The 26,748-nt window shown below is 35.4% G+C and overlaps 1 protein-coding gene across 27 annotated transcripts in view; it reads left to right on the forward strand.

Moving 5' to 3' along the window:
* The window catches only part of ldb3a (LIM domain binding 3a), an 86,394-nt gene that overhangs the window by 26,756 nt on the left and 32,890 nt on the right, over positions 1-26,748 (forward strand). For 13 of the 27 annotated variants that reach the window (XM_087278586.1, XM_087278587.1, XM_087278592.1 and 10 more), the window contains 5 exon segments: positions 7,570-7,721; positions 16,566-16,641; positions 22,040-22,062; positions 24,325-24,528; positions 26,509-26,532. In XM_087278586.1, coding sequence (XP_087134712.1) covers positions 7,570-7,721; positions 16,566-16,641; positions 22,040-22,062; positions 24,325-24,528; positions 26,509-26,532 — 479 coding nt within the window. 27 annotated transcript variants of the gene reach the window in all.

A 26,748-nucleotide genomic window follows, 5' to 3' on the forward strand; every position in this document is an offset into this window, starting at 1 on the left:
TCTGTGCACGGCAAACCAGATTGACCGTCACACCTGGAAATAGCCCGGTGCTCCCTATGGCCAGTCCGCCCCTGACGATATAAACATATAATATTTTCTGTTATTTAGTAAAACAGATTCATTCATTCATTCATTTTTTTTGTCAGCTTAGTTCTTTTATTAATCCGGGGTCGCCACAGCGGAATGAACCGCCAACTATCCAGGAAGTTTTTACGCATTGGATGCCCTTCCAGCCGCAACCCATCTCTGGGAAACATCCACACACACATTCACACACACACTAATACACTACGGACAATTTACCCTACCCAATTCACCTGTACTGCATGTCTTTGGACTGTGGGGGAAACCGGAGCACCCGGAGGAAACCCACGCAAAGGCAGGGAGAATATGCAAACTCCTCACAGAAACGAAAACTGAGCCGAGGTTCGAACCAGCGACCTTCTTGCTGTGAGGCGACTGCACTACCTACTGCGCCACTGCCTCGCCAGATTTATTATTACTTTTTTTTTTATTATTGAGTCTCCAGGAGTTGAGGACCTCTGAAATAGTATTGAGAGCACAAATCTGCTATCACTGCTGCTGATCACAGAGGATGAACATGACAGAAATGGATTACGACGCACATTCCTATTTGAAACCTATTTTCACATGTTTTTTTTCTCTCTCTTTAAAAGGAATATTTTTCCCAAAATTCAAAAACTCATAATTTACTTGACCTTTCACTTATCACAAACCTGTCTTTGTTTATTTCTTCAGCTAAATATGAAGCAAGTATTTTATTTTTCAATGTTGGAAACCTGTAATCATTGACTTCCATAGTGTTTGTTTTCTTACTATGGATGTCAGTGGTTACTGGTCTGTAACATTCTTTAAAATAACTTATTTGTGTTCAACAGAAAGAAAAGAAAACTCATAAAAGTTTGGTACCACTTGAGGCTAAGTAAATTTTAAATTCTTAGAGAACTATTCCTTCAAGCTGCATATAGTGTTGTGTAAACACCTCCTGAAAATAAGTAAAACAGAACATACAACATATACGTAACTGTAACAGTATTTTTAGTTGCATTAATTTTTAAAGTCACATAATGATGTTGTTTCACCTGCTGTGAAGCTCCTCTTATTTTGTCAGTCTGGTATTCCTGCTAGACCTTTTGCTGCTTTGTCAAAAGCTCAATGCAGGTATCACAGGCATTCAAAGCTTCCCACTAATGTGAATCAAGACATTGATCAGTGTCTGACTCTGAAAACCATAGACTGAATTTCTGCGTGCTGAGGACATGATAACCATTTTATTTGTAAAGATCCTGGCAGAAATTTTTCAGGTGTGATACCAAAGTTGTCTAAACTGAACTAATTGCTCTATTAGTATTCTGACTTAGAGTGAAACACTTTTCCACATAGTCCTCCTGAAATAACAGAAATATCCTCTATGACATTTCTCTAAATATTTTACTTCCACAGCATTTAAACTTTGTGGGTTTTGTAATTAAGATCCCACTGCTTCATAGTTGTCAGATAATTAACAACAGTAATTGAAATAAACAATAATTTAGCCCAGATTGGTATTTGCATGTCTCCTGATGCCATTTTAGGCATGTACCCCTCATTTTCGTGTTGTGGCTGTTTTCTTCTTGGGCTCTTGAATTGGGCTTTGCGGTCTTGGCAGATCTGAGTCTAAATCTTTGGCTCAGATGTGCACACATTCGTTTATTCATTTAACATCAAAACAGATGGAAATGTAGAAATTCACTCACACAGAGAGCTCTTCAGTTCTTCTCAACAGGAGTTTCAGTAATAGACCCTCAGAGAGCAGAACATAACAGTGTCAGAACTTCCTCATGTGGCCAAAAAGGATTAGTGAGACAAACATGTACACATTTCAAATAATCGTTATTAATTTGGTATTCATGTTAGGTTTTTTCTGTAAATAAGACATCTTTATGGCTCTTCTCAGACATGCACACTGAGACTTTGGCTAAGCAAATGCTGCTGGCTTGAACACATTTAAAAACACACCAGATTTAAAGGAAAAGAAACAGACTCTAAATCTTACAATTCTGTGTAGTGTCCGATAGCCTGGTTTTATGGTACAGATGTGACAGTGCTATTTACATGTGCAAAGTCGGAAACTGGACCTTCCTACCTTCTTTTCTTTATCTTTACTTTTTTTTTTCCCTCTATCTGTGCTTTTACTTCAATATCTGTAGTATTGTGATGTGTTTTAAACATTCAATCATTTTCTTTTTGTCTTAGTCCCTTTATAAACCTGGGGTTGCCACAGCGGAATGAACAGCCAACTTATCCAGCATGTTTTTACGCAGCGGATGCCCTTCCAGCTGCAATCTATCACTGGGAAACACTCTCATTCGCACACATACACTACGGACAATTTTAGCTTACCCAATTCACCTATACTGCTTGTCTTTGGACTTGTGGGGGAAACACGCGGAAGAGCCCACGTGAGCATGGGGAAAACATGCAAACTCCACACAGAAATGCCAACTTAACCAACTGAGGCTCGAACCAGCGACCTTCTTGCTTTGAGGCAATTGTGCTACCCACTGCACCACCTTGCTGCCCCGTATTTCAAACAGAAATTTTATATTAAACAGAAAGTGGTTGGAGTGATTAACGATTGTTTTTTATATTATTCTGTAACATTATATATTTTGTTTATCTATAAATAAAAAAAATAAGAACAGCATTTATTTGAGATGGATTTTTCAGTTAATTTCAAAGCATCTCTGCATTCTGTTTTGTCCAATTTAATGCAGTTTTGTGAAATATATATTTTTCTATAACAATAAAATAGAACTGAAATTATTTAAAGATAGATCTTTTATTTTGTAAATTACAAAACATTGTTATGCACCGTCTAGGGATGGTGCACAACATGAAAGACAACGCAAAGAAAATATGAAATCAAAATTTTATTGGGGTTTAAATTCGGGAGCTGACAAGCCCAAAAAAAACAAACAAAAATACCTTTATTTTTAACCTCTAACTTTACATGATCAAAAATGAAAGAAAAGACAATACAATGAACTACCCTACTTACCTAACAGGTCAAAAGATTTTACAAATAAAATGGCCTCAAACTCTTTACTATGCCAATATTATATACACTGTTTAAAACCAATTTACAGAACAGTAGTATTAGTCACATTGCAGGATCTGCAATGTTGAGACTGAATCGTAGTTGACCTCACTGCTAAGTCTATTCATAATAGAGTGAAAGTTAAACCCTTTTTTTAAGTGTTTATAATTATATTTATAATTATTTATATGGTTTATGCAAAAAAAAGTTTTTCTTACCTCATTTTTTGATCCTAGTTCAAAGATCTACATTTCAAAATAAAAATAAAACAGTTTTACTAATCACATTGGCAGATAATTTAGCTTATTTTAAGAAAAAAAAATGTCTTAATTTTGACTTATTTCTTCTTTTTTTCTCTTTTTTCTCTTTTTTTCAAAGCACAGGCTGAAAAAACAATATAATGAAATATATCAATTCAGCTACTCCCAACCCCCTCCCCTGCGGTCTCTTTAAACTCGGGTATCCAATAAATAGAAGTTAACAAAAGCAAAATACAAAAAACTAAGTACAGTATCTAGTATCAATTATACAAAATAAGGCAATCATTCTAGATCCTGATCATTGTTTTGTGCAATAAACATGAGGATTTTGTCAGCAGCTGAAGTCCAGATCTTTAATGTACTTATTTGTACCAAGTTCACTTGAGCTGTGGATAATTTCAACATTATAATGTCCTGATGTTGTACCATCCACTTGTACGTGTCTAAATTATGTGGAGCCAATGTTGGGCTAGTAGTTTTTTATTTTTTAATTTTTTAATTTTTTTTTTTTTGCAGAAGTTAAGCCAGCCAGCCAAACAGCTTTTTGTAGCTTGGTAAGAATTAACATAGAGTCATCACTCAGTAAATAGAAAGGAGGGATTCACCGGTACAGGATATTCAATAATTTAACATAAGATAACACAAACCTCATTCCAAAGTTTTTGTACTTTTTCACATTTCCGCATCATATAAAAAAAGATCCAAGTTCCTGGTCAGAACATTTATCACAGAGAGGACTAAAGGAGGCATTGAAATTATGTCTTTTGAGTTGGGTACAGTAGGTTCTATGACAAGTTACTGTGGATGAGTTGGGATTGGGATTTTTAGATGAAATAAAAATGTTCTGCCAAACTCTTTCCCATGCAGTCTGTGACACCCTCTTTTAGTTGATCAGTTTTTCAACTGTATAGCCAAATGCTTTGCTGTAGCCTCTGACTTATTCTTAAGTTGAAAAAAACAACAACAACAACATATTTTTACATTATCTAAAAGATTTTTTAGATATTTTACTACAATTGAGATAAAGCAAAGTAAGAAAAAGCATTTTTTGCATTGTTATTATTTAATTTCTGCATCTGAATACTGTTAAGCCTAGTTCACACTACATGAATTTAAACATCAGCAGATTGCTGTGCCGTTTACACTGCATGACTTGATTTTGTGTAATTTAATCGCTTTAGTATTCACACTACAGGAGCCTATGTAAATGATCCACAAGAGGGTGGTCAAACACCTAGATAATCTTACAACAACTTGTTCGTCAACAGCTCAGTCAAGCTACTAAACCACAGCTAATGAAACTTTGAGGGAGGAGTCGTCAGAAAAAGCTGAACACGATTGGCTGCTTGTGTGCTGATGACATCACTGACAGTGTTTCAAGCTTTAAACGGATCATTTAAAAACATCGCCATTCAGCTGATGCCTCAGCGGATCAATCACTCATCTGCAAGGTTCAAGTGGATAGATGTGGCTTTAACACTAAGGGCCCTATCATACACCCGGCGCAATGTGGCGCAAGGCGTGACGCAATTGTTATTTGCTACTTTCAGCTCGGCGCAAGGGTCATTTTGAGGTGTTGCGCCACGCTTTTTAAATAGCAAATGCATTTGCGCTCATATGTGCACCCATAGGCATTCTAATCTAAAAAAGCAGGCATGTTTTGCCGCGTTGCTATTTTGAGAAACTGTAATAGTCTGTTCTTTAGACCAGAACAAATCCGGTCTAAAGTCCGGGGCAGAGCGCGTTAGTTGTGCGCCTTGCTTACACACTGCTTACACACAAGATGTAGAGCAATACGTAAATATCTTTACATATGAAAAATAATTAAAATATTATATATATATATATATATATATATATATATATATATATATATATATATATATATATATATATATATATATATATATATATATGATATAATAAGGATATATATAGGATATAAATATAAAGAACTAAAATATTACAAAACATATTATTTTCTAGCCTACATGAATTTAAAAACCACTGCCTTGAATCCTTCATCTCGGGAGGCTTTTTCAGTTCATTCAATTTGCTTTTAATGTTATTAGTATTTGCAGTATTATTTATTATATCCATATTTATATTTGTTTTATTTAAAACAAGCTTAGATTTGTCCACTTGTCAGGTTTTAGACCAAATGTGGCATAGCAGGTGTATTTGGAAATAACTCAGTATTTTGACCTCACTTCGTTATTATTGTTCATTTATTCGTTTGCTGGAAATTAGAACTGAATTTAAAAATAGTTTTTAAACAAATCTTTGTACTTAACAAACGAAATTAATTATTTATAGGCTAATTGATGTCTGTGCCATAAGGTTTTCCTATCCACAAGAGCAAAAGCGAAAGTGAACTTACTTTACGTCATGTAAATAGCAAATGCGCTTATGGCGCGACGCAGCTGGCTCTTAAAGGGAATGGGAGATGAGACTCTCATTGGTTTATTCTCAAAACACACCTATAACTCATTAGGAAAATAAACTCAACCCTTTTAGACCATGCGCCATGGCGCAAAGCGGATTTTCCCGTCCTCACATTAGCACATATGGATTCTGACACACCCTGAATGCATTTGCGCCCTGCTCTTTCCATTTTGCGCATGGACCGTCAAAATAGAGCCCTAAAACTACCAAAGCAGTGAGAGAGTTTTTAATTTTTGTAATTCAAAAAGCCTTTGAAATAACATTTCTATAACACCCTGACGTTTTCTAAATATCTGTGTATTTTTTTCTAACATTGTTATTTTTTTTATTACAAAACAGTAAAGAACTGAGCATTTCTACCTTTAATTACAATTTTAGTCAAAATCATTGCATGCATGTCTGCTACTTTTCACTGTGGCCATATATATTTGTTCTTTTTTGCCTTGCAACTTCCTGCTAACATAACATAAACATAACTTGCTGATGACAAAAACATGAATTTACTTCAGATTTATATATTTTATATTTTATCTGTGCCGCAATATAGCTCCTGTTTGAAAGTGAAAATGAAAGCGAGGCCCAGACCTTTGCGTGTTCTAGTGTCTTAATTACATATTTATAGGCTGTATTACCAGAAAAAGATAATATTTTTAGGGTAATGGTGTCATAAAATGTGATGACAGACATTCAGAGCTTATTTTAATATCTTAATGGAAGTTTTGAATGTAAATGTGATGTGACAATATAGTGTTTTATATGAGAACAGTCAGAATGACCAGTATGGTAATTCTAATAGTTACAGAATTCTAGTTCCACTGTTAAAATAGCCTATTGTGCCCGTGTTAACGCAGAATAAAGCGAGTGCACCGATGCCCATTCTGGTTTCATGCTAATGTGCTCTCTCATTGGCTGCAACTTGTCACTACATCTGATCGCAAGTGGGTCGAGTCGGCCGACTGCTCTGGAATATTCGGCATGCTAGATATTGGATTTCCATCTGCGAGGTGTCAGCGAGGCTTCATCAAGCCTCTTTGATGTGTTGTTCAGTAGTTCACACATAAAGACTGCTGAGCACCGAGCTCCCACAGATTTTTTCCCGATATCAGCCCGATCTGTCTGTGAGCTAGTTAACTTCCAAATCGGGTTCAAATCAGGCTTTAAATCCTGTAGTGTGAACTAGGCTTTAAACCTCCCATAAAACTGTCAAATAGAGCAAATCAAACCATCCTGTGAAACTGAATTCATATCACAATATCGGATGTATCCAATATCGTGCAGCCCTATTATCAACTCTGAATTTCTGAATTAAGTGTTTTTTTTACAGCTTCGATGGAAGAAATCAAGTTAGACATTCACATTATATACTTCATACAGATATGCATGAGTCTATAGACCAAGAGCACAAGTTTGTTCTCTAATCACAGTCTTATTTTTAGCAGAAGGAACACATTATCTGTTCTGGCACTAAGCATGCAGCTCGCCAAATGTGTGCTTGAGACCTCTTTGTGCATCCAGCTGTCATGGATTCAGAATCTGTGTGTGTTTTTATCCTCCACTGATTTTATTAAGAGGGTATCAAGCATGCACCTGCAGATGGCGGGGTCTTCTCTTTTGTTGGGCTTTATTCATACATCACATCTGCGTTATCAGTTTCACGCGGCGGCGGACAAATAAGAACCAAATGATTGCTTTGTCCAGGTAATGTGTTTGCAGAGGTGCTGACCTGTCAGGATTTCATTCAAAGGCTTGTTTGGTTTGTGGCAGATTACACCGGGGAGCAAGGCGGCCTCCAGCAATCTGATCCAGGGGGATATCATCGTGGCCATTGATGGGGTCAGCACAGACGGGATGACACACCTGGAGGCCCAAAACAAGATCAAGTCTGCCAACTTCAATCTGGCTCTCACCATGCAAAGGTAGAGTGTATTGTTAGTGTGTCTTCGTTGTTGTGTAGTTCAGGTGGTTATTGTGTTGTAAAGACTAGGCTTGCTGCAGTAGATAGTGTTGAATGTACTTATCAGTGCATGATTAAATTTTTTGGCCACTTAAATATATTTATTCGAAGTAGAAATAAAAGCCAAAAATAGTTACAATTACTTTCCATTTACTCGTTTTGTTAGATATCTTCTGTGAGGGCTGTGTACAGTGTAATAATTAAGTCCCCGTGAAACATGAAAACTCGCTTTCTCTGGAGTGTTTGCATCTGATTTTCCCTGAGATTTGGTCCCCATTACAGATCTTAGGAATAAAAATAAATGTAGAAATGCTGGTTGTCTTCAGTGAGGTTGGGTTTAGGGATAGGGTTATTGTAAGAAGCAGAGTTGTGCTGTATTATAATTACATTTTTGAGCAATGCAGTAATGTAATGAATTACAATTTAAATTTGTGTAAATTGATTACAGTTACTTACAATTACTTAAGTCAATGTTATTGTCTTACTTGCGTTACAAATATAGTTTTAGAAGAAAAAATGCTTCCTTTAAATCACGCATTCCCACTGCAACATCAGTCAATAAGCATGCATTTTAAAAATGCTGAAGAACGTGAGCTGAAATGGCTGCTTACAAGAGTGCTTCTTCAAGTGGAAATACAGACATTTATTATATTTCATTGAGCATAAAAACAAAAATACCATCTATGGAATACCATCTGTGAAATACTATCTATGTCCAGTCTCTAAAGAACTGTCAACTGTTTTTAACGCGACTAGCAACTTGTTCAAGCACTTGAATAGAAAGCATTCTATGACAGCACTCATCACCAAGGAGGACACCTATGCCAAAAAACACTGCGACCCAACTCGGCCTAAACAGGCTAAATTGGATTTTTGTGCAGGATCGGGAGTGAAGGTATCTTTTGAATGTGAAGAGAAGTGTAGCTGCTTGGGGCAGTTCAAACCACGAGTCCCAGTTGAAAACCATGAGTCACCTGACCAGAACTGATTGATCAGCTTCATATTTTGTATGGGGTTGGCTTGGGTTGACTGATTACCTCAGACAAACACAGAACAGCCAAAAACTGCTGTGCTTCTTTATACCATGGATGTCAATGGTTACAGATATTCAATTAGTGTCTTGATGTCTTCTTTTGTGTTTAAAAAAATGGTGTGGAACAAGTCAATGATGAGAGTATTTTAGTTTTTGGGCGAACTCTTTACGTCTTTTGAATACGTCAGGCTGCTGTAATCAACCCATTGTAATGTTTTTAAGTAAATATTTTGTATTTTAGGTAATTTTATAAGGTGAAGTTTTAAAAGTAACTTCAAAGTAAAGTAGTTAGTAATATGATTACTTTTTACAATAAGTAATTAGTAATGTAATCAGATTATACTTTTTGATTGGTAGTCAGTAATTTGTAATAATTTTTTTTTTAAGTAACTTACCTAACACTGGTAAGGAGACAGATTAGACAGTGTATACAGTTTTAAAACATAGTCTTGTGACTGTCTAGTGACCTTATTCTGCAATGCAGAAATGCACTCATTGTGTGATTGTTTCAAAACAGTTAGAGTCAGTTGCCTATAAGAAAAATCACTGGGAAAAAAACTAAATGGTCAAAGTACTTGCTCTTTAAACAACTGTGTTTATGATTATACATAAAAAGAAAATATCAGTTTGCAACATCAAGCAGCATAACAAGCTGTGTTTATTGTCTATAAATGAATAGAAGTGAATGAGGCAGCAGTCTCGGGACAATAAGATTCCAATAGCTGCGCCCACTTGAATATGAAGAATACAGTAAATTGGAAATAAAAGGGGAAAAAACTACTCCAGCTTGTTTTTATGTTTTTTTTTGCAACTTGTTTAAGCACTTGAATAGAAAGCATTCTATGAAAGCACTCATCACCAAGGAGGACACCTGTGCCAAAAAACACTGCAGCCCAACTCGGCCTAAACAGGCTAAATTGGATTTTTGTCCAGGATTAGGTGTCAAGGTATCTTCTGAATGTTAAAGAGAAGTGTAGCTGCTTGGGGCAGTTCATATATCTTGACTTTTGCACGTGTGCAAGTTGAAAACCACGAGTCCCATTTAAAAACCTCGAGTTACGTGACAAGAACTGATTAATCAGCTTCATGCTTTGTATGAACATTGCTTTTACTGTGTCTTTTGACTACATTAATGGATCCCTGTTAAATTAAATCATTAACTTCTTGCTAATTTTGTAGTAATATCTTATTATGAACTAAATCCATATTACTCCTTTATTAAGTTCTGCCAATAACATTTGAAACCATAAAATGCATGGCGACTGGCCAAAGGTTTGAATAATGACACTGAAGGAGGAACATGGCAGTAATGCAAAACTCAATATTGTGCACAACATAAGTCACATTTAGAGCTTGGAGAAATGTGAGCAAGAACTGTTGGATTGAATCACTCATCCTGATTTAAATGACACCAGGAAGTTTTGCTCAGGGATAACATCCCAGCATGGCTCCCGTTTGAGTTTCTTCTAAGCTTCCATTCTGGTGAAGGCAATAAAATGATCTGCCATGTTTACACTGTGATCCGCGGTGATATTTTATCTGTGTTGGCGACCATAAGCTCATAGCGATCAGTATCTTCTCTGACAGCTCTTAGACAGTCTAGTTTTTCTCTTACTCTTGTGTGATCTGCAGTAGTGGAAAATCATGCTCATGTAAATGTGCCATTACTTGGCAAAAAATGTAGTGCAAGCAAAATAAGTATCTGTAAAAAGTAAAAAAGTAAAAAGTAGTACCTCTAAAAGTACTCAAGAGTAGTGAGTAATGAGTATTATGCTGTGAATTTGTTTAAAAATGTAGCTTCTTGATGTATTTGCATACAGAGCGATGTAATTAGAGGCAAACATCCAGCTGTCACAATATGTTTATTGTGCACTGTAAAAAATGCTGGGTTTAGGCATGAGACAATAACCAGTTTCAAGGTTTACCGCGGTTTGGAAAAGTCAAGAATTATTACCACTAAAATGTTCTGTTATACCGTTCCTAATATGTAAGGGCTATTTAATGTATTTTTTATGTGTCGTAAAAAAAATGTTTTTGAAACTAATTAAGAAGACAAAAGTTTTTTTCACCATTTACCCTGACAAAATTACTGTCTTAGAATATTATAAATGTTTTTTGAAACTGTGGTATTTTTATCCAATGTTTTCATACCATCAGAAACTTATACCAACCCATGCCTAGCTGATTTTCATGTTGTCACAACAAAAATCAAATACATTATCTTAGTTTTTCATGCAGATTTAAGTGAATTGGACATAAAGAGCTCTATTTTAACAATCTAGGTGCAAAATCTAAAGCGCATGGGGTCCACTTTTGCTATTTTAAGGATGGAAAAATACATTTGCTCTGTGGTGCATGGTCTAACAGGGTTGTGCTTATTCTCTTATTGAGTTATGGGTGTGTTTTGAGCCTAAATAGCGCTAAACCAATCAGAGCCTCATCTCACATTCCCTTTCATTGCGGAAAGTGGAAAATATAAATGCTTTATTAGCAAGTTAAACAGACCATCTACAGTGAGAATAAAGAACAAGCCTAATGTTTTACTCTTAACTTTACTTCTATACTTTTTTGGATAAGGAAACAATGTTGTACACACTCTACTGAAGACCTACATTAGCCTACATATTTAATTTTGTTTGTTAAGCGCAAAGATTTGTTTCAAAACTGTTTCTAAATTCAGTTCTAATTTTCAGCAAACGAATAAATGAACAACAATAACGAAGTGTGTTAAAAAAAATTAGTTCACACCTTCTTATGCCCCATATATTGATACATATGTCTCCAAAACCCATCAGGTGGCCAAATCTAAGCTTGTTTTTATTAAAACAAATATAAACATGCATTTAATAACACTGCGAAAAATAATAAAATTTTACAAAAGCTAATTGTCATAACTAAACTGAAAAAAGGGGGCGTTGCAGTGGCGCAGTAGGTAGTGCTGTCACCTCACAGGAAGAAGGTCGCTTGTTAGACCCTTGGTTGGGTCAGTTGGCGTTTCTGTGTGGAGTTTGCATGTTCTCCCTGCGTTTGCGTGGGTTTCCTGCGAGTTCTCCGGTTTCCCCCACAGACCAAAGACATGCAGTACAGGTGAATTGGGTAGGCTAAATTGTCCGTAGTTTATGAGTGTGTGTGTGTGTGTGAATGTGTGTGCGGACGTTTCCCAGAGATGGGTTGCAGCTGAAAGGGCATCCGCTGCGTAAAAACATGCCGGATAAGTTGGCCGCTCATTCCCTGACATGAAGGCAGTGGTTTTTATATTTATGTTGAAAATAATACTTTAAAAAATATTTTTCTCCTTTTAATTCTTTTCCATTTGTAAAGCTATTTGCGTGCTGTGCTGTACATCTTGTGTGTATTAAGCAATGTGAACGCATTTAAGGCGTACAACTAACACGCTCTGCGCTTGACATTTGACCAGCTTTCAGCTAGTCAGTTGCACAGTCTAGTTCCTCAAAATGACTGTGTCCAGCTGCTTGCGCCACGTGACAAACTTTGTTTAAATTGATAGAATACATGCATATTTGTGCATGTGTTTGAAAACGTAACATTCTGTATTGAATTAAGCTATTGTATAAAGCCAACTAGGGATTTCAGTCATTATACAATTGGAGTATTGGACACTTAGTTTAATACTTTCACACTGTACATGTTTAAGCATTTATAAAGTGTCTGTATCTTGAAGTTGGTCTGTCTGGTGTGATTTTGCTGTGAGCGTTTTGATTATGGTACTTATGGTACAAATAATATTATTTAGCCAATCACAGTAGACAATAAAAATAAAGTATTTTTTGACAAATAGTGGTGTAAATGTACTGATATAGCACAAAAATAGTAATAGAATACCGTAATATTATTTAAAACTGCTTTTTCATTTTTAAACCTACTTGGTAAAGTACAACTCTTGAGAAAAACACTTAAATATTGGTGAGCTGACGATTCTCCAGCTACAAATTATTAATTTAAATAACAATGAATACAGCTGTATAAATACATTAGAGTGTCTCGTAGTGATAAAGGTGCTATTGTTTATTGTTGCATTCACTGCCGTGCAATAAAAGTAGGTAGACTGTTCACAGTCATCAATCATGGAATTAACTTTTACGAACCGTAAACAGACTACAGATTGAATATATCGCAAACATATGTGACTGAGATTGTGTATGTGAACTCAGATGTGTTCAGCCACGAAAAGGTCATGTGATTTTATTGCCTTCATGTTTCCTTTGCCAGTCAAAAACGAAGACGTAAAGAGTATAATGATCAGACTGCCTGCTGATTGTGTCCTATAACCAAGTGTCCTATTACCATAAAAGCTCAAAGCAGAGAGTGGTTATCAGGCTATGATGCATTTAGTATCTCCAGTGTCTATAAGCTTTCTTTCTTCAGAGCCTCTGGCGAGAGTCCATTCATCCATCAGCAACATCATACTCCATTTAACTTGATAAGCTATTTTCCAGCCCTGTGCTTCAACTCAAGGCTGCCTAGCACTGACGTAACAATGTTAAAGAAGGCTGTTGTCACTCTGCAGTTGATTTAAATATCTTTCTTATTCATATATGGTTTAGATTTTTTGCACTATAAGCAGTTAGATCACTATGAACAAATTACATTTAGCTTCATATAAAATCATTGCGTGGATTACACTATTGAGAAAGTATTACACAGTTTATAAATTTTTTTTCATTTAAGTATTACTTAAAATCATATTGGTGCACATTGCTAGTAAAATTTTGAGACTGTTAAGGAATGCTTAACTTAAATAATAAACAAATACGAAAATAATAATTGGTGGCGCAGTAGGTAGTGCTGTCGCCTCACAGCAAGAAGGTCGCTGGGTTGCTGTTTTGAGCCTCGGCTGGGTCAGTTGGCGTTTCTGTGTGGAGTTTGCATGTTCGCCCTGCATTCGCTTGGGATTCCTCCGGGTGCCCTAGTTTCCCCCACAAGTCCAAAGACATGCAGTACAGGTGAATTGGGTAGGCTAAATTGTCCGTAGTGTATAAGTGTGCGTGTGAATGAGTGTGTGTGCATGGATGTTTCCCAGAGATGGGTTGCAGCTGGAAGGGCATCCGCTGCGTAAAAACATGTAATCAGCTTGGCAAGTACAGGAACAATTCATTCATTCATTTATTTTTGGCTTCGTTCCTTTATTCATCAGGGGTCACCACAGCGGAATGAACCACCAACTTATCTAACGTATGTTTTATGGAGTGGACGCCCTTCCAGCTGCAACCCATCACAAGTACACACATACACTCTCATTCACACTCATACACTGCAGCCAATTTAGCTTACCCAATTCACCTGTACTGCATGTCTTTGGACTGTGGGGGAAACTGGAGCACCCGGAGAAAACCAACGGGAACGCGGGGAGAACATGTAAACTCCACACAGAAATGCCAACTGACCCAGCCGAGGCTCCATCCCGCAGCCTTCTTGCTGTGAGGCGACAGAGCTACCCACAGCACCACCGCGCCACCCCACAGAAACCATTATATTTTAATAAATATTTTTTAATTGTAATGATATTTCATAATGTAAACTTTTTTTATAACACTGTTGATCAAGTAAAGCCTTGGTCCAGCTTCACATAGAAGATAATAGTAAATTGAAACTGTGTCAGTTCAGTTTTCAGTGTTTGCATTCAGTTTAGTTCAGTTTAGTGTGGTTTAAAATTCACTGCTGAGAGTTCAAACACTGAAGAGCAAATCCATTGATGCGCAGCTCCACGGGTCCCGAACCGTGCAAAACTTCACCAATTGACGAAGGTGAAGAATTAAAAAACCTTGAGAGAAACAAGGCTTAGTTGGGCACGACCATTTCTCCTATGGCCAAACGTCTTGTGCAGAGCTGCAGTCTAGGTGCCGAAGGTATGAGGCTAGTCTTAAGCCTTGTCTGTGAAATTGATAAAATATTAATAGGTGCAGAATGTTACTGTTTCAGTTGCATTTAATATTGAAAACTTTTTTTCTATCAAAATATTGATATCTATTCCTGATGTAAGCATTTCAGACTGTAAGACTAAATTCTAATGTTAAATAATTCATCTAATTTAATACTGTATAAAAACACACAATGTTTAATGAATTATAATGGTGTTATGATGAACAGTCAGTGCATGCATTGCTTTGACTGTTAAGACCAGAGATGCACAAACTAGGGCCGCGGGCTAAAGTTGGTCCATGGTAACCTTTGACTTGGCGACGACGAATGTATTCAACTTCACTTTCTTATATATGTGATTGTTTATGCTTTTATTGCAAAAGTTATCATTTCAATCATTATACTGCATTAGTTAATACGATTTAATTAATGTTTTTAATAAATTAGGAAATGACCCATGGCAACTTTAATATTGTTTTGGTATATTTACTTTAATATTGTTTTGGTATAGTTAAAGACAGAATTATTACCCCGCTTTTAAATTTTCCTTTCTTTTTCTAAATATTTCCCAAATTATGTTTAACAGAGCAAGGAAAGTACAATATATGATCATATTTATTCTTCTGGAGAAAGTCTTATTTTTTTATTTCAGCTAGAATAAAAGCAGTTTTTGATCTATTTTAAGGTCAAATGATTAGCCCCTTTAAGCTATATTTTTTTTCGAGTCTACAGAACAAACCATTGTTATAAAATAACTTGCCTAATTACCCTAACCAGCCTATTTAACCTAATTAACCTAGTTAAGCCTTTAAATGTCACTTTAAGCTGTATAGTAGTGTCTTGAAAAATACAGTACCTATATTATTTACTGTCATCATGGCAAATATAAAAAAAATCAGTTATTAGAAATGAGTTATTAAAACAACTATGTTTAGAAATTTGTTAAAAAATCTTCTCTCCATTAAACAGAAATTGGGGAAAAAATAAACATGGAGGCACATAATTCTGACTTCAGCTGTATATGAATTGTTACATATATAATTGGCTCATAATTGTATTTAGGTTGCGTTGGATCCCTTATGGATAACTGTGGTCAATAAATCAACAAAGTAGCTTGAAATTACAGTTATCATGCCATTTATTTAAACATTCCTTTTTATTTGAGGTGTTTTTGATCCAGATCGAGTTAGTGAAGCTTCTCCCTCATGGACTGTTTCTGCACCAGTCAACCGTGAGATCTAAGGAACGTTCTAAAAACATTCCTGATCTCAATTCTGATGTGTCTTAGTGCTTAAGTCAGGTTTACTGTTAGTTCACAACATGAGCAAAACCCAAAAAAGGCATGTTCACCTTTATTTCCCCTCTCAGTGCATACCTGCAGGGATTACACCAGGCCATCTTCCTTACTTTAACACTCCTAATTGATCCCAGAGTTCCCTCTGCAAGCATTGTTGGACATGTAGTGAAAGATTGGATGAAACAGTAAAAATAAAATGTTATCACTTTTTATCACTGTGATATTTCAAGGACATTCCTTATTTGTGCAAGAAAACACCATCAATTGTTTTTGTGCTACTCTTTTATTCACAAATTTTCAAACTATGCATGTTATAAAGTTAGTTTGCTTTACCTCTTTGTGTACAAGTACACCTTTTTTTCTGAAAAGCTTCAATTTGCCACAAAGCCTTTGTGGACAAAAGCATTTTTCAGATGGCTCCAACAAAAACTGCTTCTGTTGTGGATGGGATTCATTATTGTTGTTGTTATACCTGTGTCCAATCTCAAACAAAAGTTGTGAGACTAGAAATGCTGAAAATATTTGTACATGGCTGCGATTTAGTCATTTTGTGATCCAGACGCTGTTCAAATATTAATTTGCTTATTTTACAACAGGTCAAAGCGACCCACCCCAGTTCCAATGGCCACACCAAGAATTGAATCTCCGATGCCTGTGATTCCTCATCAGAAGGTCTGTCAATAATTATGCATACCTGTATTCTGCGACTGTTACTGTATGTCCATGCATTCAGATGTTTTAAATCAAGCACTCCACATTTACATTCAAATAGTATTATTTAAGCCTCAAAACAAGCTTTAGTTGAAATCTGCAGTTGAAAGGGACTTTTTTTCTTTTACAAGGATTATGGTAATGATTTTTAAGAGGCTAAAATGATAGCTGCAAATGCCTTTCGGATATTCTTTATGTTCTGCAATCATAAAAAGCCTTATGTCGCCCCCTGCTGTTCTTCACTTTGCACCGCGTAATTGTATAGTTTGGCATTGAATTGCAAACGCAATTTTAGAAACTCAAAGGAGCCATGCTTTTAATTATAAAACTTCTGTTCAGGAATCTTGACTTGTATGTTCACTTGCATTCAAACATTTGGGATCAGTATTTTAAGAAATACTTTTGTATAGTATTCATTCCTGTTCATCAAAAAAGTTAGAACAAAAATTTCCCAAATATTAAATAGCTAATAAATAAACTTGATTGGATCTAAAGGGTCATGTGATACTGAAGACTTGTAGTGACTTACATTTTACATTATTTCAATTTTGAAATGTATAAAAAAAGAAAATCATTGTAAAGTATTTTATTAATTTTTTTATTTATTTATTTAAAAATGTGTGTAATATTTTGAAGTATAATGGTTTTTATAGTAGTTTTATAGTAAACAAAGGCAGGTTTTTGAGAACAAGTCTAAATAAAATGTTATAAAGTAATATAGAAAGTTTGTTTTCTGAAATTTTCTGAAGTTTATTTAGGCAAGACAAGTTTATTTATATAGCACATTTCATACACTATGGTAATTCAAAGTGCTTTACATAAACAGGAATAAAAGAAATATATAAGAAAGTATAAGAAAGTATAAGAAAATAAAAACTAGAAAAAATAAAAATTATTAGAAACTGATAAAAATAGATTAAAATGTGTTAAAACAGGTTTTAAAGGAATGAAAAAGAAAAGAAAGACAGCATATATATATATATATATATATATATATATATATATATATATATATATATATATATATATATATATATATATATATATTTCTACAAAATGTCCTGGATGTTATTTTCCATTCTCATTCTCAGCTTTCCTCTCCTTCTCGCTGCTTTCTTTCTCAACACTTTTCTCCACACACACATACACCTCTTTTTTAAGGATCATCCTGTGCAAATAAATGGGGCTCTCTCATCTTCTGCTGAGACAAACTCATGCAAAAACACCAGCCCATCCTATAGCTCTGTGCTGAGCAGTAGCGGAGAGACTTCTGTGCCTGCTCAGGGGCATTTAGCTGCTCCGAGGGACAAATCCAGCTCCAGACAGAAAAGCCAGCAGTATAACTCCCCCATCGGCCTGTACTCTGCTGAGACACTGAGAGAAATGGCCATGTTGCAGGAAAGAGCAAAGGGCTCGGGGTCAGGCATGACTAGCGGGTATGTAATCAGACATAGAGCGAAACTTGACACTAGCAGCCATGTGCGGTTAAACATAACCAATTCTATGAGAAAAAATGTGATAATTGCTAAATTAATTAAACAGGTAATGCTGTAGATTACAGCCTGCAAATCACAGAGCAAGTTTACTGAATTTAGAATGTTTAATGAATGTACAGATACAGGTTTTGTTTTGTAATAATAGTGCACCTAAAGGGAACATACATGTAAATATAAGGAGATATAATAGTATTAAAATAATAGTAAAAGCTTTTGGGAAAGAAGGAGGTAATGGGCACCACTTTAATTTACAGACCATTATGATTTATTTCAGAATTTGCATTATTATGCTGCTTGCCATTAAAGTGCAGCGTTGCTGAAACCCACCTTATGACTTTTCAGCACAAATCACAATACAAAATACCCCAGCGCTAAATAGGTCTACTATACTTTTTCAAAATAATGTTATCAGACAATGATTTTGGATGGTTGGAGAGATCTAAAAAGATTTTATAGGAAACATTTTTAAATGTGAATCCTTCAAAATGCTAGAATTTGTATTAAAAGTAAACCTTAGACAAGTTTTAGACTTTTAGCTTATGTAGTATTAATTTCAGATTGTGTTTTTTACTGTTATAATTGTTTTTAGAAAAGTTATATTTATAAAATGATCTGGTTTTGCCATGAAATAGCCTGGGAGACTGATATAGCAATAAATTCAACATTCTCCCTCTCGTTACTATAATGCTATAAACAAAATTTGAAAAGGCTAGGCAAATTGAAATTTGCAAATAGAATTTTCTCCATAATTACTGCAAAAATATATAATTTTATTGTTATAGTGTAAGTGCATCTTATGCACTTATGGTGTATGGTTAGGCAAATGGTAAATATATCATTTATGTGACATTAATAAATATAGCTTATTATCACAAAAAGAATGCTGTACTTTCAGGTGTACTGGCCATGTAAATTGCAGGTTGTAATATCTAAAGCATTACCATTAGGCACAATCACTGTTGTGGTTATAACTCAGGCCCACCTGGTTGCTAATTTTGCTCTTTGACAGAAGAATGGCAGCGGTCATGCAGCATTCAGAAAAGACAGGTTACATCTGTTACATTGAATCCACTCCCCACTGCAGACAAGAGAGAGAGAGATCTAGTTAAGGCTTCAAGCCTCTGAACGAATGCACAAGACAAATTTGAGCTGACGCTTCAGTTTTCCCTTCAGTGGCCCTCCTTCAGGTACAATGATCGGGGTATAGGAGATGATGCGTCCACCAGAGGACTCAAAGTGAAAAGTTAGCTGTAAGAATGGATTTTACAGCTTTATTCAGTTGTTTGAGGTCAATAAGACATGTTTCTTTTGAAAGAAAATAAAAATTATGTTCAGAGAGCATAAATTAAATTGATTAAAAGTAAAGGGATAATGCTGCAAAAGCTTTGTGTTTCAAATAAATGATGTTCTTTTAAACATTCATGTCTATAACAGTTTCTAGGTAACATCTTTTTCTGTCTATTTTCTATTCTTTCTTTTTTACATAATAATGTTGCTCTGCTTCTTTAAGATATTGTTTTTTTATCATCTTTTCCTTCTTCTAACAGAATTCTACTCTGACATTCCAAGACACTTTCTTTCGGTATCTTCATTTGCAAGTCGTGTGGATAAAAGTGTCTGCCAAATGAATGATTGTAAATACAAATATTAAATATTAAAGCTACAGGAATATTCAGTAGCAAAACTATGCATTAGCCAGAAATGTCAAATAATCATTTATAAAAACCTTTACCTTAAAAATACTGAAAGATTTTTTTCTCAACTTAAGTATTTCTTAATAAGCTAATCAGCATCTTAGAAAGATTTCTGAAGGATCGTGACACTAAAGGCTGGAGTAATAAATGTTTTGCTTTGCAAATGCGGGTATAAAAAGACATCTTTAAAGAACAGACTTATAGATCTCATCGTTTTGAGCAGTAGTCTTTTTGCTTTATTGTTTCTCTAAAAAAAAAAAAAAAACACTGTAAGTCGTCATTTTGAGACATTAAAAGCACTGTATATCACTTTCCCAGTTTGACCGTTTCAGTTCCACCTTGTAACCTCAAAGCAATGCACTTTGGCTGTACAGTAGTGGATTAGAGGAATGGATGACATTGTCCTGTACCCCTCTCCGTTTACTCTCTTCCTCATACGAGTCAAAAAGGGTCTCGGTGTGTGTCACAGCACAGAGGAAATCTCAGGCTGTGGAGTGATACAGTTACACAGTCACTATAGAGACTGGTCACGGAGCACCTGTTGCAGCGCTCGCTATAAAAGGCTATGGAATGTCAGGGTTCAGTTTCTTAACTTCACCGATACTGCATCCCCCTCACTCCCTCCTTACACATCTTTGCAAGGAGGCTCTCACATTAAAACCCATTTTTCTTTTTCAATGATTTATTTGTTTGCCCTTTTGAAAATGATTCACTATTGTGTGAGCACAAATATGTTGTTTTTAGTCTGGCAAACACACATACACACTTACACTCAAACTGAAGAGTGGTTTTACTTCTTAAAGAGATTCTAAAATGTTCATTAAAAATATAAAGCTGTCATTGTTTTCTAATCCTCAAGTTGTTGTTTTATTGTGATAAACTATAAAAATGGTACTGTACTTTGCAAAATCTTGGCCTTCATACATTTAATGGAAGTCTGTGAATTTGATCAACTGTTTGTGTTACCAACATTTTTCTAATTTTCTTTCTATTGTGTTCAGCTTAAGACTAAAACTTAAACTTGTATAGATTTGAAAAATGTTTAGAGTGTGTATAATTAATTTTTGGCTGAACTATCAATCTGAAATATGTGTGAACTGTGTAATTTCTGTTCTACAAGTAGAACTGACATATTTGAGTATGCCAAAAGGGGAAACTTTAACTAAATCAATGGAATCCCAGGCTTATTAAATGTAAATGCATGACTTCCCCTATATTTCTGCAAAGTGAAACACATTGTTTCTCAGTTACAGTGCTCAGCATATATAAGTTCACCCCTCAAAAATCAATTTTTTAAATTCATATTTTTAATAGGAAGCTATACAATATTATATTTGTGCATTAGATTAGTCAGTACTGAAGCCAAATCTGGAGCTCATCTAACAAAATAACTTATAATAGAGGTCGAAAAACTAGTACATCCAAATTAATATGTTCTAGAAAAATATTAAATTCAAATAGAAAAAAAAAGGAAAAATCAAGAGAAGCAAAAAAGTTAAAATTTTATAGATTGTAATTTTATTTAAAAAAAATTTTTTGCAATATTTAGCTTGAATTTAATTGTATTATCTTTTAATTTCTAAATATGTTTAGTGACTAAAATATTGTTATAATAAATATATCTGTTTAATAAACCTCTTTGTTTAAATGCACCAAAATATATTGCCTATATTCACTGAGAAATGAAGAAAAATATTCATTTTAAATACGTGGTGTACTCAATTATGCTGAGCATCGTATAAGTTCATAAATGAATTATCAAGATGGATATTTACATGACAAACTATAATTGGAGTATTTTGAGATCTAAACATTGTATAATAATCTGCCTCTTAATCAAATTTAAGTGAAAAGGGACAAAAGTTATTAGTGTTGTATTACCTTAACTGTACGTTTCACATGCAAACCACTGTGGAATATGTTTATAGGTCCTACATTGTTGATGTTTTGCACAAATCTAGTCATGTATTTGTTGGATAACCTGGGGAAAATGGGAAATGTTTGTCAACTAATTATTTTACAGTTTTGCTCTCATTACTGTCACCTTTAGATTACACCTTATAAGATTCCACACATTGAGAAGCATTCATCAGCACAACCCTTCATTGTTAAACTTAAAATGAGTTGCTAACCAATGCACTTGTTTCTTTTTCCTTTTGCCCCTTGTAGGTTATTACCCACGCTCCTGCCAAGTTAGTAACAGCCTCCTGGCATAGCATTGTAGTGCTCTGTGTGGTATACATGCATGGAATTGTTTGGAACTGCCTTTGTGGTGTCTTATCAACAATAAAGTGTGGTTAGTGAGATTTGTCTTCCTGTGCAAACAGAGCTTGATTTAATGGTCCACTAATGCTTAATGTAAACCTATACTTCAACACAGTGAAACAGAATCTGTGCTGGGTATATATAAACGTACTGCTTGGGTATATGTATTTATGAGGAACCTGGCACTGTGATGTTGTGTGTGAGTGTGTTTCAGGAGGATAGAGGTTTGCTTTGCTTAGTGTAGAGAATGTGTTTTTCGTAATTTAGTTTGTGACAATGTTTTTAGTGTTTGGGTTGGGAATCAAAAATTGGTTCTTATGCTGAATTCACACCATGGTGAAATTGATGGATTTACAGATAGAAAACAGCTTTTACAACTCAGTTTTAAACTGCAATTATATGTGGTTTGCAATCCATTTTAAATACTTTTTTTAGATAGTGTTGTGCACAGCTTTGTTGCATATGCTACAGTACACATGAGAAGCTGTTTGTAGACAAAATGCTGAATGTTTTTTCCAATTTCTTATAATCCCAAAACTTATAATTAAATTTTTGAGAATAGTGAAGATTGCAGCATTGAATTAACCCATGCAAGTTACTTTTGGTTAGGGGTGTGAACCTACACTGGTCTCACGGTTCGGTTTGGTGACGATTATCATGCCATCGGTTCAATTCGATATCTCGGTGCAAAACGGTGCGTTACAATGCTTTCTATAAACAATTAGATTTTTTCTTCAACACAATAAAACTCCAAAACATGCACAGAAGACAACATGAGCGTTTATAGCAAATAAACTAATGTAAATATTATCCCGCTTCCTTTTTGAGCGCTGACAGGCAAGGTCTTACACCCCTATGATTGGTTATTGTCTTCACCCGCTCAACAGAAAGGGCTGCGCTTGGCTTTATAAATGAAATCGATGATCATCGATGAGTGACACTGAAAAAACAGCCGCAGTTACAGTCTATATGTGCATAATAAGCGGTTATCACAGGTAATCCGTAATAGACACAGTGGACAAAACTGACAACTCAGGCACGCTCGTGTATGGATCCACAATTATCACTTTAACAGCCGAGAGGAGAAGAAAAGTTACCTCCCAAACAGGCCAACACAGCGGATCAAATGTCCAAAGTGTGTGTGAGAGAGAGATGGAGTTTTACGGCATCTCTCTCTAAATAGCGGCTCGTGTGCTGTGCCTTCTTCAGTGTCAACAAAAGACTTTCCAGCAAATTCACAAGCTGTTTACCTGTGCATAATCATCTACCTTTTAAGTAGTAGGAGCATTTTATTTACTCATCCCTCGCCTCCTTCGCCATAGTATTCTACTGCGACATCACGCATAGGCGATAAATGACGTCAGTACGTAATAACCGGTTATGATCTATTACTGAACCGATATGGAATTGTCCCCATCTGCATCGCAGTGCACCGTAGAAACAATTCATTGACACCCCTACTGTTGGTGCCTTAGATCATTGGCATAATATTGATAAAGAGCAATGACGCACATTGTCAAGACATTATCTGTATTGGAAACCCTGTCGCTGCTGTTTTTATGCATGCCAACATAATAGCATTGCTATGAACGAAAGAATGCGACAGGACACAAGAGTGGAGAAACACAGTTATGATGTAATTATTTACAGAAAAATAAATCAGATACACAAATAATCAGATTTAAACTCAGGGTGAACACAGCTCAAGAATCAAAACCAGATTCATTACATTTTTTCAGATTCCCATCCATGCTTGTGTTATGTTGCACTTCCTGCTATAGCGTGCAGTAGTAATGTTTTGCGGTGTAAATGTGTTTTTGAAGCATTGTTTTTGCTAAGCCTTTAATTTATATGTTTGTCTTTAATTACCATTATACATTTTTACTAATTTTGTCTTGCCTTCTGTCATGAATTTCCATGCTGGTCAAGACTGGTCTAATATAAACATGCTGCTAGCTAGCAGAACTTATTGTCCAGCATGATTTTTCTGGCAGCTAATTGAATTCAAGAAGCTTTGTTGAAATGCCAGCATCGAGACATACAGTATGCTGGTATCATCAACTGGTTTCTTACCTTTCACTTTTCCCTGTTCACTTTCCACACACTGTCTTGCACTGACCTCCATTTGATCTCTCTTGTTTTTGTTTTACACATATCTATCCCTTATCATCACTCCCTCACTTGCACAGCAATGAGTTCCTGCCCAGCTTCAACCCTATAGCACTGAAGGACACTGCCCTCTCCACCAACAAGCCCATCGAGGTGAAGGGGCCTGGAGGAAAGGCCACCATCATCCATGCCCAGTACAACACCCCCATCAGCATGTACTCCCAGGATGCTATAATGGATGCCATCGCTGGTCAGTCCCAGGCCAGGGGTAGCGAAATGTCCGGGTAAGACCCGATGCACCTCCTTTCTTCTCCCATCACCTGCATGACACACGTTTGCCTTAATGCCACGCTTGACTGGGCCAAGCTAATGCTAACGCTCAACAGGCTAAAGACTTCCCAAGGATGTCTGATAGTTTGGAGATGATGTCAATTTAATATAGTTGATTTAATGGTGATGTATATCGTATGATGTGAACATGTTGCTGTATAGAAGCAGAAGGAAGTTTTTTTGATGTTAGCATAAGGTATGTTTACTTTTTGTGGAGCTAGTTGTATTATTGGATGATAGGGATCCTCGGTTGCACAGTATAAGGCAGGGTAAATGGATAAAGTGCTGTTCAATTGTTTTGGGTCATTTGTAAGACTTTAAGACAAAAAACAATGTTCATATTCATCATGGATGCATTTAGTTGATCAAATATGGCATTTAAGACTTTCTTTAACAATCTTTTTATTGAGATGTATTAAAAATAACACCACAATCATATTTACATCCTTGTTTTCAATTAAGAGGAAAAAACAAGAACAATAATAAAAACATACAAAACTAAAAAAGGGATAAAAAAGAAATTAAATAAAAAGGAAAGGGGGGGGGGACACATTGTTTAAATTAGGTAGAGATTATTCTAGAAAAAAACTAGAAGAAAAAAAAAAAACTAGGAGAAATTGTTGAAAATACAAATCATCTGTGGAAAGCATGCACCAAACCATTAATATGACAATGGTTTGTTAAAATAAGTCTTTGGAAATAGGAGGAATATGTTAATATTGTAAGTTAGTGTCAGTTTATTTATTCTTTTCCTGTTTCATTTAGTATGCAAATTGCTGAAATTTGAATTTGAATTTGAATTGAACAGTATCTATACATTTTCCCCAAAACAATAAGCTTGCCTTTTAACATGTTTGAAATCTTTTCCATAGCTAAACAGAAGCACATAATATTGATCCACTGTACAATATAGGGCCTTTCCATATTCCTCTAGTACAAAGCTATAAGACACTGTGCTTGGAGTATACTTATATCGATAAGTTTACTAGTACTGCTGTGACAATCAATATTTTCACAAGTAATTCCCAAAATAAACATTTACGGTTTCATTGGCAGGTTTATAGATACCATTTCAAAAATGAACATAGCCACCTCTTTCCAAAATTCCTTTTGGCAATCCCACATACAGTTCAAAAGTGTAACTTTTTCAACTGAACATTTGATGCATGTGTTTGGGATACTTGATTTTATTTAACCTGACTGGAGTGATACATGTTCTCATAATCCAGTGGTACTATTAAATGTTAACAATCAAGCTAACAAAGACCTTTAAATCATAATGAGATTTCTCTATTTAAAATAATTGCTGTTTATTTAAACTTTATATTTATCAAAATAAAAGTACAAGTGTAGCACACTTGCCATAAAACTGAGCAGCACAGCTGTTTTCAATAAACTGTTTCTTGGGCACCAAATCAGCATATTTAAATGATTTCTGAAGAATGATATTGTAGATTATATTGTAGGAATAATGGCTGTGGAATTTTAACTGCATTTTTGATCAACTGCATGCAGCTTTTGAGTCTTTAAAAAAAAAAAGAATTATTTAATACAATCCTTTAAATAAATTACAAATTCTTATTGACCAAATGCTTTTGAACAGTAGCGTATATGTTTTTATAGTATGTTTGAAAATCTGTACTAATGGGAGTTGTGTATGTGCCTACTTTTTTCCACATCAGTGTCCACTTGGAATATGTTTTATCAGTGATCTACATACTTCCATGTTTCTGGTGTCAGTATTCTGCTTTGAAAATGAGAGATTAGGCTTTCGGTCTTTTATCAGAAGCCACTCTCAAACGCATAACATAGAAGCTTTCTCTAATTTTCCCTCTCTCGCTCCATTCCCAACTATTCATCGCTTCATCCGTCCATCCATCCCATACCCTGTCCCCGCTCTACCTGCGTCCAATCTCAATGGCTCTGCCTGGCAGCAATGAAACTGACTCACAGCTATCGTAAGTAGCCTGATCCATCTGTTTGATATGAGCACTCTCTTTTCGTCTCATCCCTTGCGCATTGCATGCCTGATCACCACATTATCCACTTCCCTCTCATCTCATCCTCTAACCTCCCTTTGATACGCATCTGGAATTTACAAATGCACCTGGTTTTCATGAGCAGAGACTTTTGAAATGGTTGGATTTTTGTTTTCCTTTTTCTATTTAACTGAA

This window comes from Danio rerio, chromosome 13, assembly GCF_052040795.2.
Source record: "Danio rerio strain M-AB ecotype USA chromosome 13, GRCz13ab, whole genome shotgun sequence".
NCBI lineage: Eukaryota > Metazoa > Chordata > Actinopteri > Cypriniformes > Danionidae > Danio > Danio rerio.